The 21,770-nt window shown below is 46.5% G+C and overlaps 1 protein-coding gene across 1 annotated transcript in view; it reads right to left on the bottom strand.

Moving 5' to 3' along the window:
- Positions 1–1,152: 1,152 nt before the first annotated feature.
- Positions 1,153–21,770, bottom strand: part of LSG1 (large 60S subunit nuclear export GTPase 1) — a 30,578-nt gene continuing 9,960 nt past the window's right edge. Inside the window, exons 6-14 of the mRNA XM_004577803.2 lie at positions 21,588–21,648; positions 20,732–20,908; positions 15,899–16,294; positions 13,054–13,155; positions 12,828–12,971; positions 9,746–9,869; positions 6,979–7,058; positions 5,393–5,566; positions 1,153–1,341 (exon numbers count right to left, since the gene is read on the bottom strand). Of these exons, the coding sequence (XP_004577860.2) occupies positions 1,159–1,341; positions 5,393–5,566; positions 6,979–7,058; positions 9,746–9,869; positions 12,828–12,971; positions 13,054–13,155; positions 15,899–16,294; positions 20,732–20,908; positions 21,588–21,648 (1,441 nt within the window). The 3' untranslated portion in view covers positions 1,153–1,158. The remainder of the gene's footprint in view (positions 1,342–5,392; positions 5,567–6,978; positions 7,059–9,745; positions 9,870–12,827; positions 12,972–13,053; positions 13,156–15,898; positions 16,295–20,731; positions 20,909–21,587; positions 21,649–21,770) is intronic.

Here is a 21,770-nt window from a genome sequence, read left to right as displayed (position 1 = left end):
GGTCAGAAAAGCATATGCTTCTGTGAGAGTAGCTTACGGCAATGGCTTTTAAAAAAAGTTTATGAAAAATTTATTTATTTTTACTGGAAAGTCAGATAAACAGAGAGGAGAGACAGAGAGGAAGATCTTTTGTCTGATGATTCATTCCCCAAGCAGCCATAACAGCCGGAGCTGAGCCAATCCTAAGCCAGGAGCTTCTTCCAGGTCTCCCATGCGGGTGCAGGGTCCCAGGGCCTTGGACTGCTTTCCCAGGCAACAAGTAGGGAGCTGGATGGGAATCAAGGTGGCTGGGATTAGAACCGGCACCCATGTGGGATCTCAGCGCATGCAAGGCGAGGACTTTAGCAGCTAGGCTACCATGCCGGCCTCCCCCTCATTTTTTTTTGAAAGACAAAAATTTTCCATCTGCTGGTTCACTCCACAAGTGCCCACAATATGAGGCAAGGATTCCATCTGGGTCTGTCCTGTGGGTGGCAAGACCTCAAGTACGTAGGCTGCCATCTGCTGGCTTCCTAGGAGCGTTAGGGAGCTGCGTGGGAAGCAGTGTAGGTAGGACGTGAACCAAGCATGCCATATGGGACACAGCCATCTCAAGCTAGGGCTTAACCACCACACTTACTCTCCTCCTGGGGATGGTTTTAGACACAGAAGGTCATGGGTTAAAAACCACATATGCCAGCCCTTCTGTCCGATTAGAGAGAGGTGCACTGGATGGGTATCTGAGGTTGAGAACCATCGACCTAAATAATATCCCCCAAAGAATCCACTTAAAATCTGACAAGTTTCTGCAGACTGAAGCTGTTAAAAGAATGGTGAATATCTAAATGGCTGTCTATGCAAAAGCAACAGAAACATCTATAAGCGCTAATTTAATTAATTAAAAAAAATTCTGACTTACAAATTGGTAAGCACCTGTTAACATTCACATACACATTCCCCGTTCACTGTGGGTTCATCATCTTGGGGTCAGCTTGCCATGGCAGCAGGTTCCTGGGGGTCCCAGCCGAATGGATGTGGCATGCCCTGGTGCCCCACAGTCTTCAGCGTCCAGCTGCCGGGTGCGGTTGTGCACCCCAGGAGCAGGCCCATCCTCTGGTGCCCGGTGGGTGCCTAGGACAGCTCCCAGGAGCCGGGAGCCTTGGTGCTTGCAACCCGGGGTCACATATCCAGGTGCTTGTAGAGCCTGCGACTTTTCTCTTTTTTGTTCCTGTTGCCGTGCTTTTTCCAGGGCTTGCCAACCCCATTCTCGGAGCTTGCGGCAGCAGCTGCAGGCACCATGCCGCTCCCGGGCTTGTAACCCATCACAGCCTGGACGCCCTTGGTCAAGGCTCGCACGTTCTCCTGGGGAAGGAGAGAAAGCGTTATGGAAGACGCAGCAGGCACTGCATCGTGCAGGGAAGAGCAGAGTTGAGGCCCCCAGTAATGTCCCTGCCTCTTTCCTGGCTTGCTTTCCCCATCTCTTCCTTCCTTCCTTCTTGTCAACTTTAGTCCTGTGGCTTGAAATGCCACTTGCCACCATCTATTAGAGCAGTTTCACATACATACTCCTTTCAAAATATTCATGAACCATGAACTTTCTGAGAATCCTTTTGTAATTAGACTCTTGATACCAGCTGTTTTCTGGGATTCTCTACCTTGATATCAGAACTCAATCCACCTCAACCAAAATTAGAAGCTGACTCTAGACAAACTTTGTAAAGAACATTTATTTATGTGAAAAAGCGACAGGGAAAAACAGAGAGAGTCTTTATCTGCTGGTTCTGCCCCTAAATGGTCCCAACAGCCAGGTCTGGGCCGGCCTGAAGCCAAATGCCAGGAACCCCATCAGGTCTCCCAAATGGGTGGCAGAGTTCAAGTATTGGGTCATCATCCACTGCCTTTCCAGGCACATTAACTCTTGTTGGTAGATCAGAAGCAGAACAGCCAAGACTCGCAGGGCACTGCATGGGACGCCACTGTTGCAAGCAGCACACCACACTAATTGTACATGCCTTTGGAAGCTTTTCTTAAACATTAACGAACTGAAATCAAGGGGCAGAGCAATACGTAACTACATGAAATCCTTCACCAACTGATCATTTCCCCCAGAGATTCCAACTTACCAGTCTGCATTTACAGGAGCTGGAGAAGCTAGGTGAGAGCCCACAGTGTCTGGTTTTAGTACAGTCAGAGATACACTGAAGAAGGCAGGACAGAAAGAGCTACCCATGGGCTGGCATGGTGGCTTAGTATGCTAATCCCCTCTCTGCACCACTGGCATTCCATATATGCACAGGTTATAGTCCCACTGCTGCACTTCTAGTCTAGCTCTCTGCTTATGGCCTGGTCCAGATCCTTATGGCTCAGGTCCTTGGGCCCTGCACCCATGTGGGAGATGGGGAAGAGGCTGCCAGCTCTCAATCAGTTCAACTCTCGCTGTTTTGGGAGTAAACCAGTGCATGGATGATCTCTCTGTCTCTCCTCTCTGTAAATTTGCCTTTCAAATTAAAAAAATAAATAAATCTTTAAAAAAGGAAGGAAGGGAATGAGGGAGGGAAGAAGGAAGGAAGGAGGAGGGGAAGGAAGGAGGGAGGGAGGGAGGGAGGGAAGGGAAGGAGAGCTGCCAGTGTCGCTCCCACCCCCCTCCAAGCAGCACAGGTGAGATAAGCCTACTTGGAGGACGGGGCATTAAATCCAGGCCTCAGTTCCTGGCAGAGCTCCTGGGCCCTGGCAACCAAGTGCAGAGGAGACTCCAGAAGGAAGGGGCACACGGGACCAAATCTTAAAGAGCACAGGGCCTTTTCTTTTTTAAAACATTTATTTATGTTTTTAAATTTAAGAGGCAGACTTGCAGAGAGAAGAGACAGAGATTTTCCATCTGCTGGTTCACTCCCCAAATGGCTGCAACAGCTGAAGCTGAGCTGATTTGAAGCCAGGAACCAGAAGCTTCCTCCAGGTTTCCCACATGCGTGCAGAGGCCTAAGGACCTGAATCATCCTCCACTTCTTTCCTAGGCCATAAGCAGAGAGCTATATCGGAAGTGGAGCAGCTGAGACACAAACCAGCATTCATATGGGGGGGGGGGGCAGCACTGCAGGGGTAGGGTTAGCCTTTTATGCCACCGTGCTGGCTCCCAAATTTATTTTTCTTTCTATTTAATAGGTTTTCACATCAGGGTTATGTTGTATTCTTAAAATCAACATCAGAGTGGCCATTGTGGAAAAGCAGGTCAAGCCACTGCCGGGGGTGCCTGCCCATGCTGGTGTGTCTGGTTTAGTCCTAGCTACGCTGTGCCTCTGATCCACTTCCTGCTGGCCCACCACGGTGGCAGTGGATCCTGGCCCAGGTACTGTGCTTTTGCTGCTCCTCATGGACTTCTTCACGCCCAGCTTTAGCCTGGCCCAGCCCTGGCTGCTGCACACATACGGCGAGTGCATCAGCAGAAGTCTCTCCATTCTCTCGGTCATTCATGTTCTACATAAATAAGCATTTAAAACCAAATTCTTATTCACATGGCACTAGCTCCTAACGTTTTTCTGTTTTTTTTTTTTTTTAAGATTTATTTATTTTTATTACAAAGTCAGATATACAGAGAGGAGAGACAGAGAGGAAGATCTTTCATCTGATGATTCACTCCCCAAGTGACCACAATGGCCGGTGCTGAGCTGATCTGAAGCTGGGAGCCAAGAGCTTCTCCAGGTCTCCCATGTGGGTGACAGGGTCCCAAGGCTTTGGGCTGGCCTCAACTGCTTTCCCAGGCCACAAGCAGGGAGCTGGATGGGAAATAGGGCTGCTGGGGCTGCTGGGATTAGAACCAGCAGCCATATGGGATCACGGTGTGTTCAAGGCAAGGACTTCAGCTGGTAGGCTATGGTGCCAGGCCCTCTGTATCAGTTTAATGGATTTGTATTAACTGAAGAAACATGTACATTTCACATAAATTGTCAAAACTGACATAAAATTAATGTCCTTGGGACCAGCACTGTGTTAAGCCACCACCAGCAGCGCTAGTATCCCACTGGTTCAAGTCCTGATGGCTCCACTCCTGATCTGCTAATAAGCCTGGGAAAGCAGTGGAAAATGGCCCAAGTCCTTGGACCCCTGCCCTGATATGGAATTAGAGATGGAAGAAGCTCCTGGCTCTGGTTTTAGCCTGGCCCAGATCTGGCCACTTGGGGAGTGAACTAGCAGATGGAAGATCTCTGTCTTTCTCTCTCTTTCTGTAATTTCTTCTAATAAACAAATAAATGTTTTAAAAAATGTAACAACCTTAAAGCAGCCCTATGATTTAGCAATCCTACTCCTGGGTATTTGGAGAAACTGGAAGCCTCACATGTTGCTCGCGGGAATGTAAAACAGTACAGTAACTTTGGAGAAGTCTCCAGTGTCCACCATGGAATTACTGTACAGACCAGCCATATCACTCCTTGGCATACCCAAATGACTCTTCATAACAACATTATTCACAATAATTATGAATAATATTAATAATAATCCAAAAACAATCCCAAATGTCCGTCAACTGATAAACAGATGAATGACAACACAAAAGCTCCGTTTATACAGTGGCCTTCTTGGTCCCGGCACAGGCTACAGCCCGATGAACTGCGGACGTTCTGCTCATGAAGCGGCTCTCACAGAAGGCCACACATGGATGGTGCCGTTCATGTGAAGCTCCAGAACTCAAAGACGGGGGACACTCACAATGGGGTCTGGGGTGGGGGGTGGTGGTGATACAATCATTCTGGGTGTACACCTCTGGATGCACTATCAACCACTGGAACCTTATGTGGGGAGTGGGGTGCTGAAGCCGCTCCTGGATTGATAGGGGCCATCGCAAGATGGCAGCTGGCCCAGGGCCAGGAGGCGGAGTTGGTCTCGCCAGCAGGTAAACAGGAAGTCACAGGGATAGGCTAATGCTCTGGCTGTGATTACTGGCCTATCATGTAGTGCCAAGTGGACCCACGGGGAGAAGTGATTGGTGGAGAGCTATATAAAAGTAGCCGGTAAAAGCTAGATGAAGGACAGGACGGACAGACGGACGAAAATGGACAACAAAGACTGGGGGACGGGAAGAAGGGTGGTGGATGGGATGAGGGAGAAGGAAAACGGGCGGGAGGAAGGGTGCTGGAGAGAAAGTAGAAAAGAGGGATACAGACAGAAGCAGTAAAAGCAGTATGGAGAAATATGGGCACCAAGAAGGGTGGTGGAGAGAGAGCTGGAGAAGCGGCAGAGGAAAGCTTAGGTCAATGGGGACGGGCGGAGTGGAGACAAGGTTTTAAACACAGCCTCTTCTGGCAGTGAAGGGTCCGGTTTCCAGATTTTCCTGGAACCCAAGAGTATGACTCAGCGTTTTAGTGTCGCAGCTGCTGGGCGGCGACAACCTTAAACAAAGGAAAACTTTAAAACTTACTTGGTGGAAAAATGTCTTGTCAACTACATTCTCGATCTGGTTTGCTGTCTTCTTTCCACCCGGTTGCATCTTCATTTCTACGGCATTGGTTCTGGCTTCCAGCAGTCGCTGATGTTGATGCTGAAACAGCACAGGGTCTCTCCCTGGGGGAGGGTGACAGTACAGCAGCTTTCCCTGCAGAGAGAGCAACAGTGCACCGTCAGTACCTTCCCTGCCAGCCCAGAGATGGCCACAGCCCCGGAACAGACGTCTCCGAGCGTTAAGCTGGTGGGATGAGTTGTGGTCACTCCAGCAGCAGAGTCCTACCTCTAAGATACAGATAATTACTTGTGCAGGATTCTAGAGACCTGACCCACAGTCCCCGCAGATCGGAGTGACAGCTAAGAAAGCTCTGCGCTTTTTATCTTGTTTGTGATTCTACTCAATAAAGTGCTCTTTAGTGCACTTTTTTTTTGTTATAGTCAGTATTTCCCAAAACAAAATCCAGAACACAACTGGACAGTTAAGACTGTACTAATAGGGTATTGGGCTAGAATACCAAAATCAAGATAGTTCCTAGGTTATTCTTTTACCTGCAGTTGGTTGTAGTTGTGGAATATAACTTTGCTTCTTTCTGTACCATAAATATTATGACTGTTTCATATTCATCTTTGAACAGTTAAAAATAAGTGGTAAGGATCTGGAGCGGTAGCCTAGTGGCTAAAGTCCTTGCCTTGCAGGTGCCGGGATCCACATGGACGCAGGATCTAATCCTGGTGGCCCCAATCCCCATCCAGCTCCCTGCTGTGGCCTGGGAAAGCAGTCGAGGACGGCTCAAAGCTTTGTGACCTTGTATCCACATGGGGGGCCTGGAGTAGGCTCCTGGTCCCTGGCTTCGGATCAGCTCAGCCCTGGCTGGCTGTTGCTGACATTTGGAGAGTGAAACAGTAGATGTAAGATCTTTCTATCTCTCCTTTTGGTATATCTGCCTTTCCGACAAAAATAAATAAATAGCTAAGCCTGGGAAAAAACAAAACAAAAAACTGGACTTACTACAATGGAAAACAAGCAAAGGGCTGTAGGAGACAGAAAAGCTAGATGCATAAATTGGCAATTTTCACTGACAACAGGTACACAAGAGATCTTCCTTCAGCTTGGGGATGTTGTGGCACAGTCAGTTAAGCTACCGCTAGCAACTCTGACATCCCATATTGGAGTAGTGGTTCAGTCCCAGCTACCCCACTTCCATTCTGACAAGGCAATGCATGACAGCCCAAGTACTTGGGCCCTAGATGGAATACTGGTTCCTGGCCTTCGGTCTGGTCCACCCCTGCTTATTGTGGCCATTTGAGGAGTAAATCAGTAGACAGAAGATCTTTCCCTCTATTTCAAATAAACAGATATTTTAAAAATGACTGTTGTATTTCACAGGTTAACAGGCACATCTACATTTATGTGATGCTAACTACCCTGACTCAGGGACACACCTTTAGTCACAACACAATCTCAACAGAAAAAGATCTCTTTATAACTTAACAGGCTGCCAGGGTAAGAACTCAGTGCGTGGAGAAAGCAGCCTAGCTTATCAAGAAGCAGGATTCACTCACGCTGACGTAGTCCTTCAGGATATAGCGCGCCGATCGAGGCTGGTCTGGCTGTCCGTGGGCCGTCATGAACCCTCGAATGTCTGTAAGGAGAAAGGAATTCCCCAGTCAGAAGACAGAACATGACATAAAGTCATCTGCAGTGGCATGCAGGTGGTCCTTGCTGTCACAACACTAGGCATTCTGATCTCCTTTGAGAATTAATAGTCACCAACTGTCACTGTAGAATGTAGTTTGTTTAGCATCAAAAACATTTGATAGTGCATAAAACAGTTCTATCTGCCGCTGATTTCCTAACAATAATCTAGTGTGATGTCATGAAACATTTTCAGTTTCTCTCTATTCTAGTTATGTCTTAGATCCTGGGATTGCAAACATTCATTTATGAAGGCTGCCAGTAAAATAATGCTACATCATCAATATTAGGCCAGCCAGCCTTCTTGTTTGACGATACACCTATATTTTCCTCCAAAACACTGCAGGGATCTCCTTAATACTAACGCCATCAGCAAGAGAGTGGAGGAACAGGGCCTGGTGCTGAGGTTTAGTGTGTAAAGCTGCTGCCTGTCGCACTTGTAATCCATTTGGACATGCACTCGTGCCCTGGCTGCTCCGCTTCTGATTCAGCTCCCTGCTAATGTGCCTGGGCAAGCAGGAGAGATGACCCGAGCAGCTGGGCCCCTGGCAACTATGTTACAGACCCAGGAGGAGTGCGTGGCTTCAGCCGGGCATGCTGCGGTTTTGGTAACCATTTGGGGAGTAAAGGAGCAGATGAAAGATCTCTCTCCGTAATTCTGTTTCTCAAATAAATAAAAAAATAAATCTTTTAAAAAAAACAATACACAGAAAAAGGTAATTTACAGAATAAAGATCAAAGGGCAGCAAACATGGAGATTTCACTAATATTTCGAAAAACCGAAAATAACAGGGAGTAGATTGGCAATGCCTTTTAAAGTGCACTGTTAGAAACTTATTCTTCATGGACTTGCAGACAATGATGTCAGAAGGTACCTTGAGTGTGTCATCCACTCCTAGAATTTTATCAGGTAGCATTAGGTCAAAGATCTTCATTATTTTTAGCTTTCACTGGATGTCAAGTTGAGTCTGTGGAAGTCCAGCTCCTGTCAGTTCCAGGCTAGCTCGCTGGGCCAGGACTCAGCTAGGCTGCGCACTGACCAGTCTCCTCACCCTGGACAAGCTATCCCACACTCTTACTTCACATGACTGTCTTCAGAGGACAGGGGAGGAGGGAAGCCTCTGGAAGGTTTTCCCAGGATTAGGATTTGTTTCCTTTCGTCCCTAAGACACAAGTTCAAAGCCTGCTTGCTAAGCAAGGCTCATATCACATCATCTTTCTCTCTCAGGCAATGAATAAGTTGAACCTCTTTCCCAGTTAGGGGCCATCCCTACAAAGGCTTAACTACAGAAAGAAACGTGTCTGATATTCCTACTTTTAGCTAGACTAAAGTTCTTGCAGGCCACTTTATAGTTCATATGTAAGCTAAATAAGTCATGTTCAACTGGCATGTGTAATTTTCCCCCAAACATGGCTTTTCTTTCCTAATTGGGAGATTCCAGAAAAAGCAAACATAGTCCTCGATCACAACCCCTGTGTCTGCAGGCATCAGCAAAGTAAATGTGCTAAGGGCTTTTCCTTAAGTCGGGCTGTAGGTAAGGCAGGCAAAGATATCAAAAACATTAACCCTGGCAGACGATTTGAGAAATGCTGAAGAAAAAGTCTGAATTTGTACCAGCATTCATTTCCATTAATTATTTCTACTTCTAATAATTATACTGTTGTACCCAAGTGAGCTGACACACAGGAGCACCAGGCACTGATTAACATTTGAAAGTCCTCAGGCCTAGTGCGGTAGCCTAGTGGCTAAAGTCCCTGCCTTGCATGTGCTGGGATCTAGTATGGGCGCTGGTTCACTGCTCCACTTCCCATCCAGCTCCCTGCTTGTGGCCTGGGAAAGCAGTCAAGGAAGGTCCAAAGCCTTAGGACCCTGGACCCGCGTGGGAGACCTGGAAGAAGTTCCTGGCTTTGGATCAGCTCAGCTCCAGCCTCTGTGGCCGCTTCGGGAGTGAGCCAGCAGACAGAAGACCTTTCTGATTCTCCTTCTCCCTGTGTATCTGACTTTCAATAGAAATAAATAAATCTTTTTTCCCAAAGATTTATTTATTTTTATTGGAAAAGCAGATATACGGAGAGGAGAAGAGACAGAGAGAATGATCTTCCATCCAATGATTCACTCCCCAAGCAGCCGTAACGGCTGGAGCTGAACCAATCCAAAGCCAGGAGCCCGGAGCTTCGCCCCCAGGTCTCCCACACGGGTGCAGGTCCCAAGGCTCTGGGCCGTCCTCGACTGCTTTCCCAGGCCACAAGCAGGGAGCTGGATGGGAAGCAGGGCTGCTGGGATTAGAACTGGCGCTCATATGGGATCCCAGCATGTTCAAGGCGAGGGCTTTAACGGCTATGCTATCACGCCGGGCCCAAAAATAAAAAAAACTTTAAAGCAAAACAAAACAAAAAAAGATTTCAAACTCCTTTATTGCTGGTAGTGAAGAAAAGGGGCTCAGGCTCCAAAGAACTCTCAGCTCTGAACTACAGAACAGCAAGGTTTATACAGGCAAAAACACAAGCTGGGAGGGACTCGGGGGCCTGAGCCAATGCAGATCTGTCCTAGGGATGAAAAGTTTCTAATCACTAACTTTGCAGCCTGTTATTGCAATACATTTTGTTCTTATTTTAAGATCAATCACAACTTACGTCCGTAAGCCATCAACAGCTCTTCTGACGTTGGAGGTCGATGGGGATCGTCGTCCTCTCGTGGCTTGACGATGTTAATGCCGTAAGTAGCTTCCAAAACATGCCTTGGAATGTTCTGGCAGACGTAAGCTTGTCAAGGAATCCATTCTCAACACTGCTGTGACAAACATACCCATTCTTTCCCCAAAGGTAGTTTTTGTTAATTTACACAATTTCTTCTTTTTTTTCTGAAAAAACTTATTGCCCTAATGACCACTTCCAAATTCCTTTTTTTGGTTATGGTTTACATTTTTAAAAAAAGATTTATTTTTATTGGAAAGTCAGATATACAGAGAGGAGAGATAGTAAGGAAGATCTTCTGTCCACTGATTCACTCCCCTAGTGGCTGCAACAGCTGTAGCTGGGCCAATCCGAAGCCAGGAGCCAGAAGCTTCTTCTGGGTCTCCCACGCGGGTGCAGGGTCCTAAGGCTTTGGGCCATCCTTGACTGATTTCCCAGACCACCAGCAAGGAGCTGGATGAGAAGTGGAGCAGCCGGAATATGAACCAGCACCATGTGTTAGGACAGCACTGCAATCAGCAGCTTAATGTGCAGCACCACAATGCCAGGCCTCCTGTACAGTTCTTCCTAGATCTACTTTGTGTAGTTCTTCCGAGGAGGATGCAGATACCACCTCCATGTTTCCTGCAAGCTGCTGAGAGGCAGCAGAGTTCTCATTTTGTACTCAGCAGCTGTGAGACCTCAGGTCGTCACTGCACTTCTCTGAGCTTCAATTTCTGATACATGAGAAAACGAAAATAACAGCAGAACCTGCCAAACAGGGGAGACTGTTTCTGGAAGATCAAATAGGTTTATTACTTGGTTTAGAAAAGCACATAGCAGGGCACATGCCGGCCAGGGCTGCCCTACTGCCATGTGCAAGTGGGGGCACACTGCTTGGGGCTGGATGACTTGGGACAAACTGGAACTGGGGGCCACTGAGGGTTTATTTGACACATATAACACTCCTAAGGGCTTCCATGGAGCAGGCCCTTGTGCCTGCAGGTAACTGAGGGAACCAGGACAGGGGATGGATTGGATGCAGGAATCGGAGGGCTTCCCCAGTGCACCCACTGGACCACGCCAGAGCCACGGCTGGGAGCAGACTGGGACGGGTAGGCTGTAGCACATGCCAGCGCTCGCAGGAGCCATGCTTGGAGGCGGGCCTGCTAGGGCGTCTTAGGGGCTGACTGACTGGGCTGAATCACCTGCCAGTTTGCATGAGTCAGGGCTGTGGGTGGCATTGGCCAGGCACCCGTAACCACCAATACGGTACACGTGTGGGCTAGTGTAGGTGGTATGCCGGGCCTGGGCCCTACACCAGCCGACACACTTAAGAGCCAGGTCATAGGCAGCTTCCCAACTAGACTGCTTTGCCCATTCGCGTGCTCATTCTGGGAAATATCACAAGGACATGTTGTCCAACGCCACAGCAAAGGCTGCAGGACTGGCCACCTCACTCACTAACCTCCTGGGCAAGAGAAAAGGCCCTGAGCACAGAAAAGACTAAACCACCAGGAGTTTGAGTATCTCTTCAAAGGATAGAAAGCACAACACTCCAAGCCAGGTTTTACAGCAAGCAACTAGGCCTGTGAACACACTGAAGCAGACATGGCCAGCCAACAGGCCTTAGAATTTCTTACCTCTACTTCCAACAATTTCTCAGAACAATCAAGATCACTCAAGTAGGGCCCAGCGCAGCAGCCTAGCGGCTAAGGTCCTCGCCCTGCAAGTGCTGAGATCCCATGTGGGCGCCAGTTCTAATCCCAGCAGCCCTGCTTCCCATCCAGCTCCCTGCTTGTGGCCTGGGAAAGCAGTCAAAGACAGCCCAAAGCCTTGGGACCTGCACCCGTGTGGGAGACCTGGAGGGGAAGCTCCTGGTTCCTGGCTTTGGATTGGTTCAGCTCCAGCCGTTACGGCTGCTTGGGGAGTGAATCATTGGATGGAAGATCTTCCCCTCTGTCTCTCCTCCTCTCCGTATATCTGCCTTTCCAATAAAAATAAATAAATCTTTGGAAAAAAAAAATCAGGCCCGGCGCGGCGGCCTAGTGGCTAAAGTCCTCACCTTGAATGCACCAGAATCCCATGTGGGTGCCAGTTCTAATCCCGGCCACCTTGCTTCCCATCCAGCTCCCTGCTTGTGGTCTGGGAAAGCAGTCAAAGATGGCCCAAAGCCTTGGGACTCTGTACCCTCATGGGAGACCTGGAAGAAGTTCCTGGATTCTGGCTTCAGATCGGTGCAGCACTGGCCATTGCGGTCACTTTGGGAGTGAATCATCGGATGGAAGATCTTCCTTCTCTATCTCTCCTCTTCTCTGTATATCTAACTTTGTGATAAAAATAAAATAAATCTTAAAAAAAAAAAAAGAAAAAAGAAAAAAATCACTCCAGTAACATCTCTGGAACACTTTGTCCCTCCTCAAGGTCTCTAAGGCAACAGCAAATGACCATCTCTGTTCCTTGGTGCAGTGTAGTGGTGTTCCAGCAGAGCAGCACACCTCCCTCCTTCCCTTCACTGACGGGGGATGCAGGAGGGAAGACGGAAACATTTATCTCACTAATCTTCTAAACCCTTCCCCAAACCTGTCCATCCTAATCCGAGGTCCTCCTGGATCTGTATCCCCCCTCACATCTGTAATAAACAGTAAAATAAAAATTTAAAAAGAAAATAAAAAAAAGTATTTGGCAGGCATTCAAGCCATGTCAGCTTTTAACCTTCAACGCAGTCAACTATGGTGTACCTGTGGCTACTTCCCCATTTTATGGAAAAGGAAAAAGTATCTGGAATTTAAGCAAGTTTTCCAAGGCTGTTCAAACAGCCCAGTGGCGCTACTAAGCAGGTCTGTAACTTGGTTCCATGACACCAGATCACCCTGATGGAACCAGGTCCTGGGGTCCTGATGCTAGTTCACTATGCAGACTACAGTCCCAAGAAAGTATCTGAGATTGTCTGCGTTTCAGATACTAAAGCCTAGTCCTTGAGATGCTGCTGCTGGGAGGCAGCATTTAGATAACTCACACACATCACACCACAGAAGGATATCAGTGACACTGGCGGGACATGATCCCTCATCTGGTCGATGGGCAGGATGCCACTGCAAATCATCTCCGCTTTTGTGGACACAAACGATGGCATCACCAGGCCGGGGCAGTCACACAAGCAGAGGCTGGGCTCCACATAGAGAGTCTGAAAGACGAGAAGATGAAGTTGAGCGTGCAGCGGGTGAAGGCAAGCGAGCCGCACAAGTGGCACAGGGCTGTGGAAGTACCTGAAAGTGCTTGGTGTGACCAGGGGTGGCAGACACAGACACCTTCTTGTTGCCCATGATGGTGTTAATGGTTGAACTTTTACCAACATTAGGGTATCCCACCTGTAAGACATGCAGGAGTTACCAGTCAAGCAGTACATTTATCAAAGATCCATAGATTTCACATACATGTTGGCTACACCAAACAAGCACTGAATTACTTGAGAGGTTTATCTGAAACGCATATTCTGTCTGTCGGCATTCTCCTGTGGAGTGGTAATTTTTACTTAGTCTTTAGTGACAAATGGTCCAGCTACGTAATTCGCAGTTAAGGTGCCATTTAAGATGCCCACATTCCATGGTGGCGTTGCTTGTGTCTGAGACGCAGTTCTAGCTCCTGCCTGCAGCTCTCTGCTAATGTGGACCCAGGGAGACAGCAGTGATAGCCCAAGTGACTTGGTTCCTGCCACCCAACTAACAGACTTCAGTTGTTCTTTCAGTTCCTGTTTCAGCCAGGCACAGGCCCAGCCACTGTGGCCATTCTGGGAGTGAAGCAGCAGATGGAAGTGCTGGATCTGACTCTCAAATAATAAGTAACACAAATTTAACTGCAGGGGCTACAATAAACCTCCTTTCTGTCACTCTGGTTTATTTTCCTAATTGGAAAAATTGCATAATGAATATCTCTAGCATCTTAAATTTCCATAGCTAAGAATGGGGAAACCTGGAAGCACGCTGTCTGTGCACTTTCACAGACACTTCTGGAATTACCGTATATATTCACGGTGGTGATATGGTGCCTTTTCCCCTAGTCCTTATGTACCATCTACGCAGTTCAAGCACCAGTCCTATTTCGCCTGGCCAAGATGTGAAGGCAATCTGCAGAGGACCACAGGATGCCAACAGAACACTGCACTGGAAATCTTAAGACAACATTGAGAAATTCAATCTCATTTTATTCTCTCAGTAATTTACCCAACAGGAGGAGCTGAACTTCAAGAGAATGGGAGAAGATACAGGGGTACTCTCAAAAGTTTGTGGAGGGGCTCGGCAGCGTGGCCTAGTGGCTAAGGTCCTCGCCTTGATCCCATATGGCTGCTGGTTCTAATCCCGGCAGCTCCACTTCCTCTCTATCTCTCCTCCTCTCAGTATATCTGACTTTGTAATAAAAATAAAATAAATCTTTATAAAAAAAAAAAGTTTGTGGAAAATGGAATTAAAGATGTTTACACTGGTAAAAAAAAAAAAAAACCAACAAAAAAAACTTTACGTTGGTGCAACAATTCATGCATACCAAGGGTACTCAAAAAGTTCATGAAAATGTATATAAAAACATAATGCAAAATCCCAGTCGCTCCTCCCCCATCCATTAAAATAAACCTATTCTCAAATGAATTTTTCATGAATTATTTCAAAAGATTTCCTTAGGGACCAGCATCGTTGCCCAACAGGTTAAGCTACCACCTGCAATACCAGTGTCCCACCGGTTTGAGTTCCAGCTGCTCCACTTCTGATCCATCTCATCGTTAATGAGCCTGGGAAAGCAGCAACAGATTGCCCAAGTGCTTGGGAGACCTGGATGAAACAATCTGTCTCCAGCCTGGTCCAGCTCTGGCTGTACTAACCATTTGGAAAGTAAGCCAAAAGATACAATTTCTCCCCTCCTCTCTCTGTAACTCTGCCTTTCAAATAAATAAACAATTCTTAAAAAAAAAAAAAAAAAAAAAAAAGGCAAGGCGCAGTAGCCTAGTGGCTGAAGTCTTTGCCTAGCATTTGCCACAATACCATGTGGGCACCAGTTTCTATCCCGGCTGCTCCACTTCCCTTCCAGCTCCCTGCTTGTAGCCTGGGAAAGCAGTCGAGGACGGCCCAAAGCCTTGGGACTCTGCACCCGTGTGAGAGACCTGGAACAATCTCCTAGTTCCTGGCTTCAGATCAGCTTAGCTCCAGCCGCTATGGCAAGCTGATGGAAGATCTTTGTCTCACCTCTCTGTAAATCTGACTCCCCCCGACTCCTCACCCCCCCCAAAAAAAAGAGTTCAGAAATGAGACAGGGAATGTAAGATTGCAAAGTTTAAAGGGTGTGTTGGATGGCGTAGGGCATCCATCAGAATGGATGGGACCTTCTCCAAACCAAACTTGAGATGGTGCCCAGTCATCCTGGCTGGGGAGAGCAAAGTTACATAGTTTGATCAACAGTCAGGCCAGCAGGCAGCTCAGCAAAGAATGGAGAGGTGAGCTGACAGCAATCCAACTGAAAGACCAGGTGGGTATCTCAGGAGAGACCCAGGGCTGTACGACACCTGATGGATCCCAGGACAGAGCTCAGCCCGCAGTTTGTATTCAAGAGAATGGAATCCAGTTCCTCCTGCCGTTTCTCCTTCCCTCCCCCTCTTCTCCTGGACAAAGGGTTTGCTGGATGTGAAACAGGAATCCTCCCAAGGTTTTACTGCCTACTGCTATCACCCATGTGAGGCTGGGCAGAGCGGATGCCCCTGGCACGGTCTCCTTGGGGGAAAACTTGGGGCTGCTGGCAGGACTTCGCCATGTGAAACACTGGGCCATGTCCCAGGGTGTGCTTCTGAGGCGGCTACGGTCCTTCCCAATGGTGCTTTGGTGTCCCAAGGCATCGCTGACACAGGACAATTTCTAGCTTCTGACCCAACAGGTGCACACCCACCATGAGCCTAGACAAAATGCGTTCCTTTCAGCTGGACTCTGCCTGTTCCACTGCCTTACCCACTGATGCCAACAGCAGCAAGAGGGCAAGGCCAGCAGCCTCACTGCTTCTGAATCCTCGTGCAGCTACCGAAGGAAGAATAAGGGTCCTCGTATGGTAATAATTCTATGACACATTTCATCTTACCAATCCAACAGTGAGCTGTCCATCCTTCACCTTCTTTCCAATGTGTAGCTGCTTGAAGAGTTCCAGCAGTTCCTGTTTTGACACCAGGTGACTGGAATTGTGTATCTGTCTCCTTGGTGGGGTGCTGCTGCTCTGAGCCTCCGAACCCACAGCACAGTCTCCCTGGCAGTCCCTACTACAGGCCTCTTCCTCAGGGCTGCTGTCTTCTTCTGAACACGTCTGCCAGTCCTCCTGCTCCTCCTCCTGGCAGTCCTCATATTCACTGTCATCTTCATCACTAGCAGACTCTTCACTGAGGGGGAGCACGTCCCTGATCTGGAGCCGTTCAGTCTCATCACAGCTAGAGTCTTCAGACTCAGCTATGTGGGTCTCTCCAGGAACTCTGTTTATTTGTTCCTGATGAAAAAGCACAAGTCACACAAGTTGAAAAGGGTGTAACTGCAATACACTCTTGTGAAAACAGTCAAGGAGCTGGTTATGCGAGATGAGCCAATGGCAAGAAAAGTGACAGTAAGAACTGGAAAGGGTGACGACAGGAGCAGATGCTGTGACCAGACCAACAGCTGTGCTGCCCTCTGGGGAGAGGAGGCACGGAGGAGCTTCACATGTTTAACATTTATTAATCTTTGTTGCAAAGTCAGATATACAGAGATGAAGAGAGATAGCAAGGAAGATCTTCCGTCCAATGATTCACTCCCCAAGTGGCTGCAATAACCGAAGCTGTGCTGATCCGAAGCCAGGAACCAGGAGCCTCTTCCAGGTCTCCCACGCAGGCGGAGAGTCCCAAGGCTTTGGGCTGTCCTTGACTGCTTTCCCAGGCCACAAGCAGGGAGCTAGATGGGAAGCGGGGCCGCCAGGATTAGAACTGTTGCCCACCACTGTAAATTTCTATTTCTTTTCTATTGTTGATTTTGTATTATGACTTTTCATTTGAGGGGATGTACAGTAGCTGTGAAATGGAGACTTAACATATGCAGATGTGAAGATACAATGTAGTATGCATTTCTACTTCCAGACAAAGATGGACTTACAATGAAACTGTTTACTATATCTTGACAATAGGATGCTGGACTCTCTACCATTGTCCATGCCTGCAATGATGGACTTTTGACTGTGCATGAAGAACTCTACTTTAATAATGATGTAGAGGAAATAGGTGGGGGATATTGGGACTGGGATAGGGGAATAGCAGGAGCCTATGGAACTGCATCATAAAATGATGATAATAATAATAAAATGAAAAAAAAAAAAAAAGCTACCATTTTGTGACATGGGCATCCCATATCAGAACACAAATTCAGGTCCCTGCTGATCCACTTCAAATCTAGCTCCATGCCAACACATCTAGGAAGGCAATGGAGGATGGCCCAAGGGCCTGGGAGCCTGCCATGCACACAGGAGACCCAGATGGGTTCCTGGCTCCTGGTTCAGCTTGGCCCAGCCCTGACCTTATGGCTATTTGAGAAATGATGAACAAATGGACGATTCAACCCCATTCTCTCTCTTTGCTACTGTGCCAGTGAAATGTTTAAAAGGAAAAAAAAAAAAAAAGAACTGTTGCCCACATGGGACCCCAGCCTTTGCAAGGCAAGGACTTTAGTCACTAGGCTACCATGCCGGGCCCAGAGCTTTACTTTCTACTGTACACATCTTTGCAGTATTGGAGCCTTATGCAAATAACATATACTATTTTGTAATTTAAATTAAAGCTTAAAAAAAAAAAAAAGGGGTGGGCATCCCATGTTGAACAGAAAACTTCGGCACTACATTACTTTGCAATGGACTGTGGAATAAAACAGCATTTCTCATTAGCAGTAATACATTTAGCATTCACTTCCCTGTACAAAGAAGGTATCCTTTGTAATCTTACCTTCGTTTCACATTTTTAAAGACTGATTTGCCTATTTAACAAAACTGTTATTCTTTCAAAATCATAATGTGCCTGTAACAAGTCAGAGCGTAGTGGATTTTACACAATCTCTGAATGAACCAAACTCCTGTGTGGAGTTTCCCAAGAAAGTCCCCCCTGTAAAAACAGGTAAAATAATTTACTACTTGGGCCCGGCGGCGTGGCCTAGCGGCCAAAGTCCTCGCCTTGAACGTTCCGGGATCCCATATGGGCTGCCGGTTCTAATCCCGGCAGCTCCACCTCCCATCCAGCTCCCTGCTTGTAGCCTGGGAAAGCAGTCGAGGACGGCCCAATGCATTGGGACCCTGCACCCGCGTGGGAGACCCGGAAGAGGTTCCTGGTTCCCGGCTTCGGATCGGCGTGCACCGGCCCGTTGTGGCTCACTTGGGGAGTGAATCATCGGACGGAAGATTTTCCTCTCTGTCTCTCCTCCTCTCTGTATATCTGGCTGTAATAAAATGAATAAATCTTTAAAAAAAAAAAAAAAAGAATTTACTACTCATGGAAGTATTAGTTCTTCTGAATTCCTATAGACATCAAACAGAAACAAGGCAATTACTAATCCTTGTCCACAAGGTTCAACTGGGTGGGATCATCTCCAAATAATTTTGTATCATCTCCAAATAATTTAGTGTAGAATGATGGAAGCCACAAAAGGGAAAAAATGAATTCAAATATGTATTTTAAATTTTAGGAAAGGAATCATAAAAACAAAACATCAGGAAAAAGAAATGTTATTTCAGAATATTATCTGGCAATTCAAAAAGATATCCAAAGAACCCTAAAATTGTAAGCAATAGTATGTATGATAAATGAGCAGTATATAAAAAAATCGTAACCTGAGACAACAGGGAGGATAGTAGCATTTCAGAAAACTTAAAAGACCCAAAATGGTGCCTGATTCTCAGAAGGAAACAAAGAAAAAGCCAAATATTGTAATGCAGAGATTGGTCACAAAATAACTGCAGATCAGCAGGTGAGTCCTAAAACTAAGCCAGTAACCAACAGGAAGCAACCAAGGTTCCTCACACACAATCCTACTTCTCTTTGGAATTCCAAATACAAAAAAACAATCCTTTCCCCATTTCTGAATGCACTAGCAACCAGTGCACAATAGCACAGGGACAAACATCTATTCAAACATTCCCGGAAGACACTGACTTCTGGGATAGATTCCTTATGTCTTAAACAGCAGTAATCATTTAACACAGGAAGCTATGGAGACCAATTATTGAAGAGAAGTACTTTTACTCACTGTTAGGAAAACTAAAGGAATATGTAAGGTACTCTGAATAGCGGTGCCTGGTAGAGAATTAATTATTACTTTTCAGAAGACTGACTTTATTTAATTGAAAGGCAAAAAAAAAATATAGAGAAATAGACAGATGTCTTTAATCTTCTGGTTTAGTTCCTAAATGGTTGCAATGGCCAGGGCTGGGCCAGGCTGAAGCCAGCAGTCAGAAATATTATCTAGTTATTTCTACAATATATTACATATATTATAACATATTATATATTACACATATTATAAGTTATATATTATAATATATAATTTGTATACTACAATAAAACCAAGAGCCAGGAGCTTCTAGGTCTCCTATATGGGTGTAGGGTCCCAAGGCTTTGGGCCATCCTCTACTGCTTTCCCAGGACACAAGCAGGGAGCTGGATGGGAAGTGGAGCAGCTGGCACATGAATCAGTAACTTGTTGGGATCCCGGCATTTGTAAAGTGAGGATTTAGTCACTGAGCCATCACACGGGGCCTGTGTGTGTGTGCATAAACAAAGATAGAATGAGATCTGCTAATACATCTTTTTGCTAAAAAATTTTTTGGGGAATGATTTGTGTACATGATCAATGACAACCAAAAGTACAGAATATCTCTGAAAAGGCAACAAATTAACAGAACTCTGAATGAGAGTATCCTCCCAGCTCAACACACAAAACAGCCAGCAGGTTGCTTTTTATGTTGGGATGAGAAAAGGAAAAGGAGAACAGGCAAAAGGTCGTCAGGTCTGAGTCCCTTCCAGGTCAACAATTCCACTACTAATTTCTTTTCTTACTTAGTTATTATTCAATTAGAAAATAAAAATAAATCCCACACTGTTTTTGTAAAATTTGGGTTAAAAGATAAAGGAAATGACACAGCATACCTTAATCTAGGGCTACCTTGGTTTTTTCTTTTGTTTTGTTTTTAAAACAAGTCAAAAGAGATTCAGATCTGGTCCTGAGAAGTTACTAACTACATCCTTCAGTTGACCCTTTTGGTCTGACTTCTCCTAAAGCAATTACTAAGTCATCACGAAATTTCCTACCCAGCTTCCTGCCTGAAATTTATAAAAAAGGGACCCTAGAGACATACCAGACTATTTGACAACCACAAAACAAACAAACACAACCCTGTGATTCACTGTTCTATAATGCATCCTTCTACCATAGCATAGAGAGAAAAACAGAATGAAACAAAAACTAATTCCCACAAAATCTGCAGTAAGGGCCAGGCGCCATGGCCTAGTGGCTAAAGTCCTCGCCTTGCATGCACTGCGATCCCATATGGGTGCTGATTCCAATCCCAGCAGCTCCGCTTCCCATCCAGCTTCCTGATTGTGGCCTGGGAAAGCAGTAGAGGATGGCCTGGAACCTTGGGACCCTACACCTGCATGGAAGATCCAGAGGAGGCTCCAGGTTCCTGGCTTCATGTCGGCTCAGCGCTGGCTATTACAGCCACTTGGAGAGTGTATCAGTGGATGGAAGATCATTTTCACTGTCTCTCCTCATCTCTGTATATCTGACTTTTCAATAAAAATAAAATAAATCTTTTAAAAAAATCTGCAGTAAGAAAAACAAAAGCACAAATAGCACACGATTCCAAGATGAGAGTCCTCCTCCCAGAACCTCCTCCCCAGACTGTCCCCCAGGTTACCTTAGAGTCCCCATTCAGCTGAATGGTTCCCGCCAAGGCTGACCAGAAGATAACCTGCACATCTTCTTTTTCAAAGTACGAAGCCCAGGCACTGCGCTGCTCGGCAGTCAGCAAGTCTGCCTTGTTTATGAGAATAATGTTCTCCTTACTGGCATCCACTTCTTTCACGTAGCATTCCTACACAAGGCAAGGATGTCAGCAAGGCCTCTTCAAACACCCATGATGAGGATACTGCCTCCAGTGCCAAATCACTTTCATTTAGACTCCTAGACACAGCCCATTCTACTAATCCCCTCAGCAGGCTATGAGGTTTCATGTTATTCACTGGTAGATTTAAAATAATCTGTTCTGTTCCTGGCAGGGCGCTCATTGCACATCTCCCGGAAGTACATGCTGTGTTAACTCACGGCTGGCACTACCCAGCCTCCTGTGACCCTCACACTCTGGTGGTGCTGTACAAACTTAATTTTCTTGTAAATACCACACGGAGTAATAATTAAGACGTGAGAGGAGAACTTAACAGTATGGATTAAAAAGTGAAGTGGCTAGAAAGACGTGAAAACAACAAACATGCTGTCTCAGTAGATGGCTCTGGAAACCAGAAAGTTCTTGGCAAATATCTATGAGCAAAGTGGATTCTGAAGTGTAAAGCCAGAAAGCTCATGCTTCTGGCAGATGGAAGCGGTTGTCTGACAGAACATCTGTCTAAACAGTGGCATTATGCAAGCTCCTGCCTGGGGAGGAAACCTCATGAAACACAGCTGCCAGGTACAGAAGGCCTGCTGACAAGCCCTTCTCTGACCCATGCTGAACTCTGCAAGGGAGGAGAAGCTGCGTTTTGTCAGACGTTACTCACCAGATCCTCACATCTGAACAGGAGGGGGTTTCGAGCATCTACTATCTGGACCACAATATCACTGAAAAACAAATGTCAGACATTCCCCTCACTGTGAAGTCAAAGGGAGCACGGAGCACATACACAGCAAGCAGTTTCCATATATCAAGCACATGACGGAGACTTTATGTATTTTTCAGATTT

The sequence above is a fragment of the Ochotona princeps genome, chromosome 3, assembly GCF_030435755.1.
Source record: "Ochotona princeps isolate mOchPri1 chromosome 3, mOchPri1.hap1, whole genome shotgun sequence".
Classification (NCBI taxonomy): domain Eukaryota; kingdom Metazoa; phylum Chordata; class Mammalia; order Lagomorpha; family Ochotonidae; genus Ochotona; species Ochotona princeps.
The sequence above is the reverse complement of the archived record's forward strand: the minus strand, read 5'-3'. Positions and strand labels throughout refer to the sequence as shown.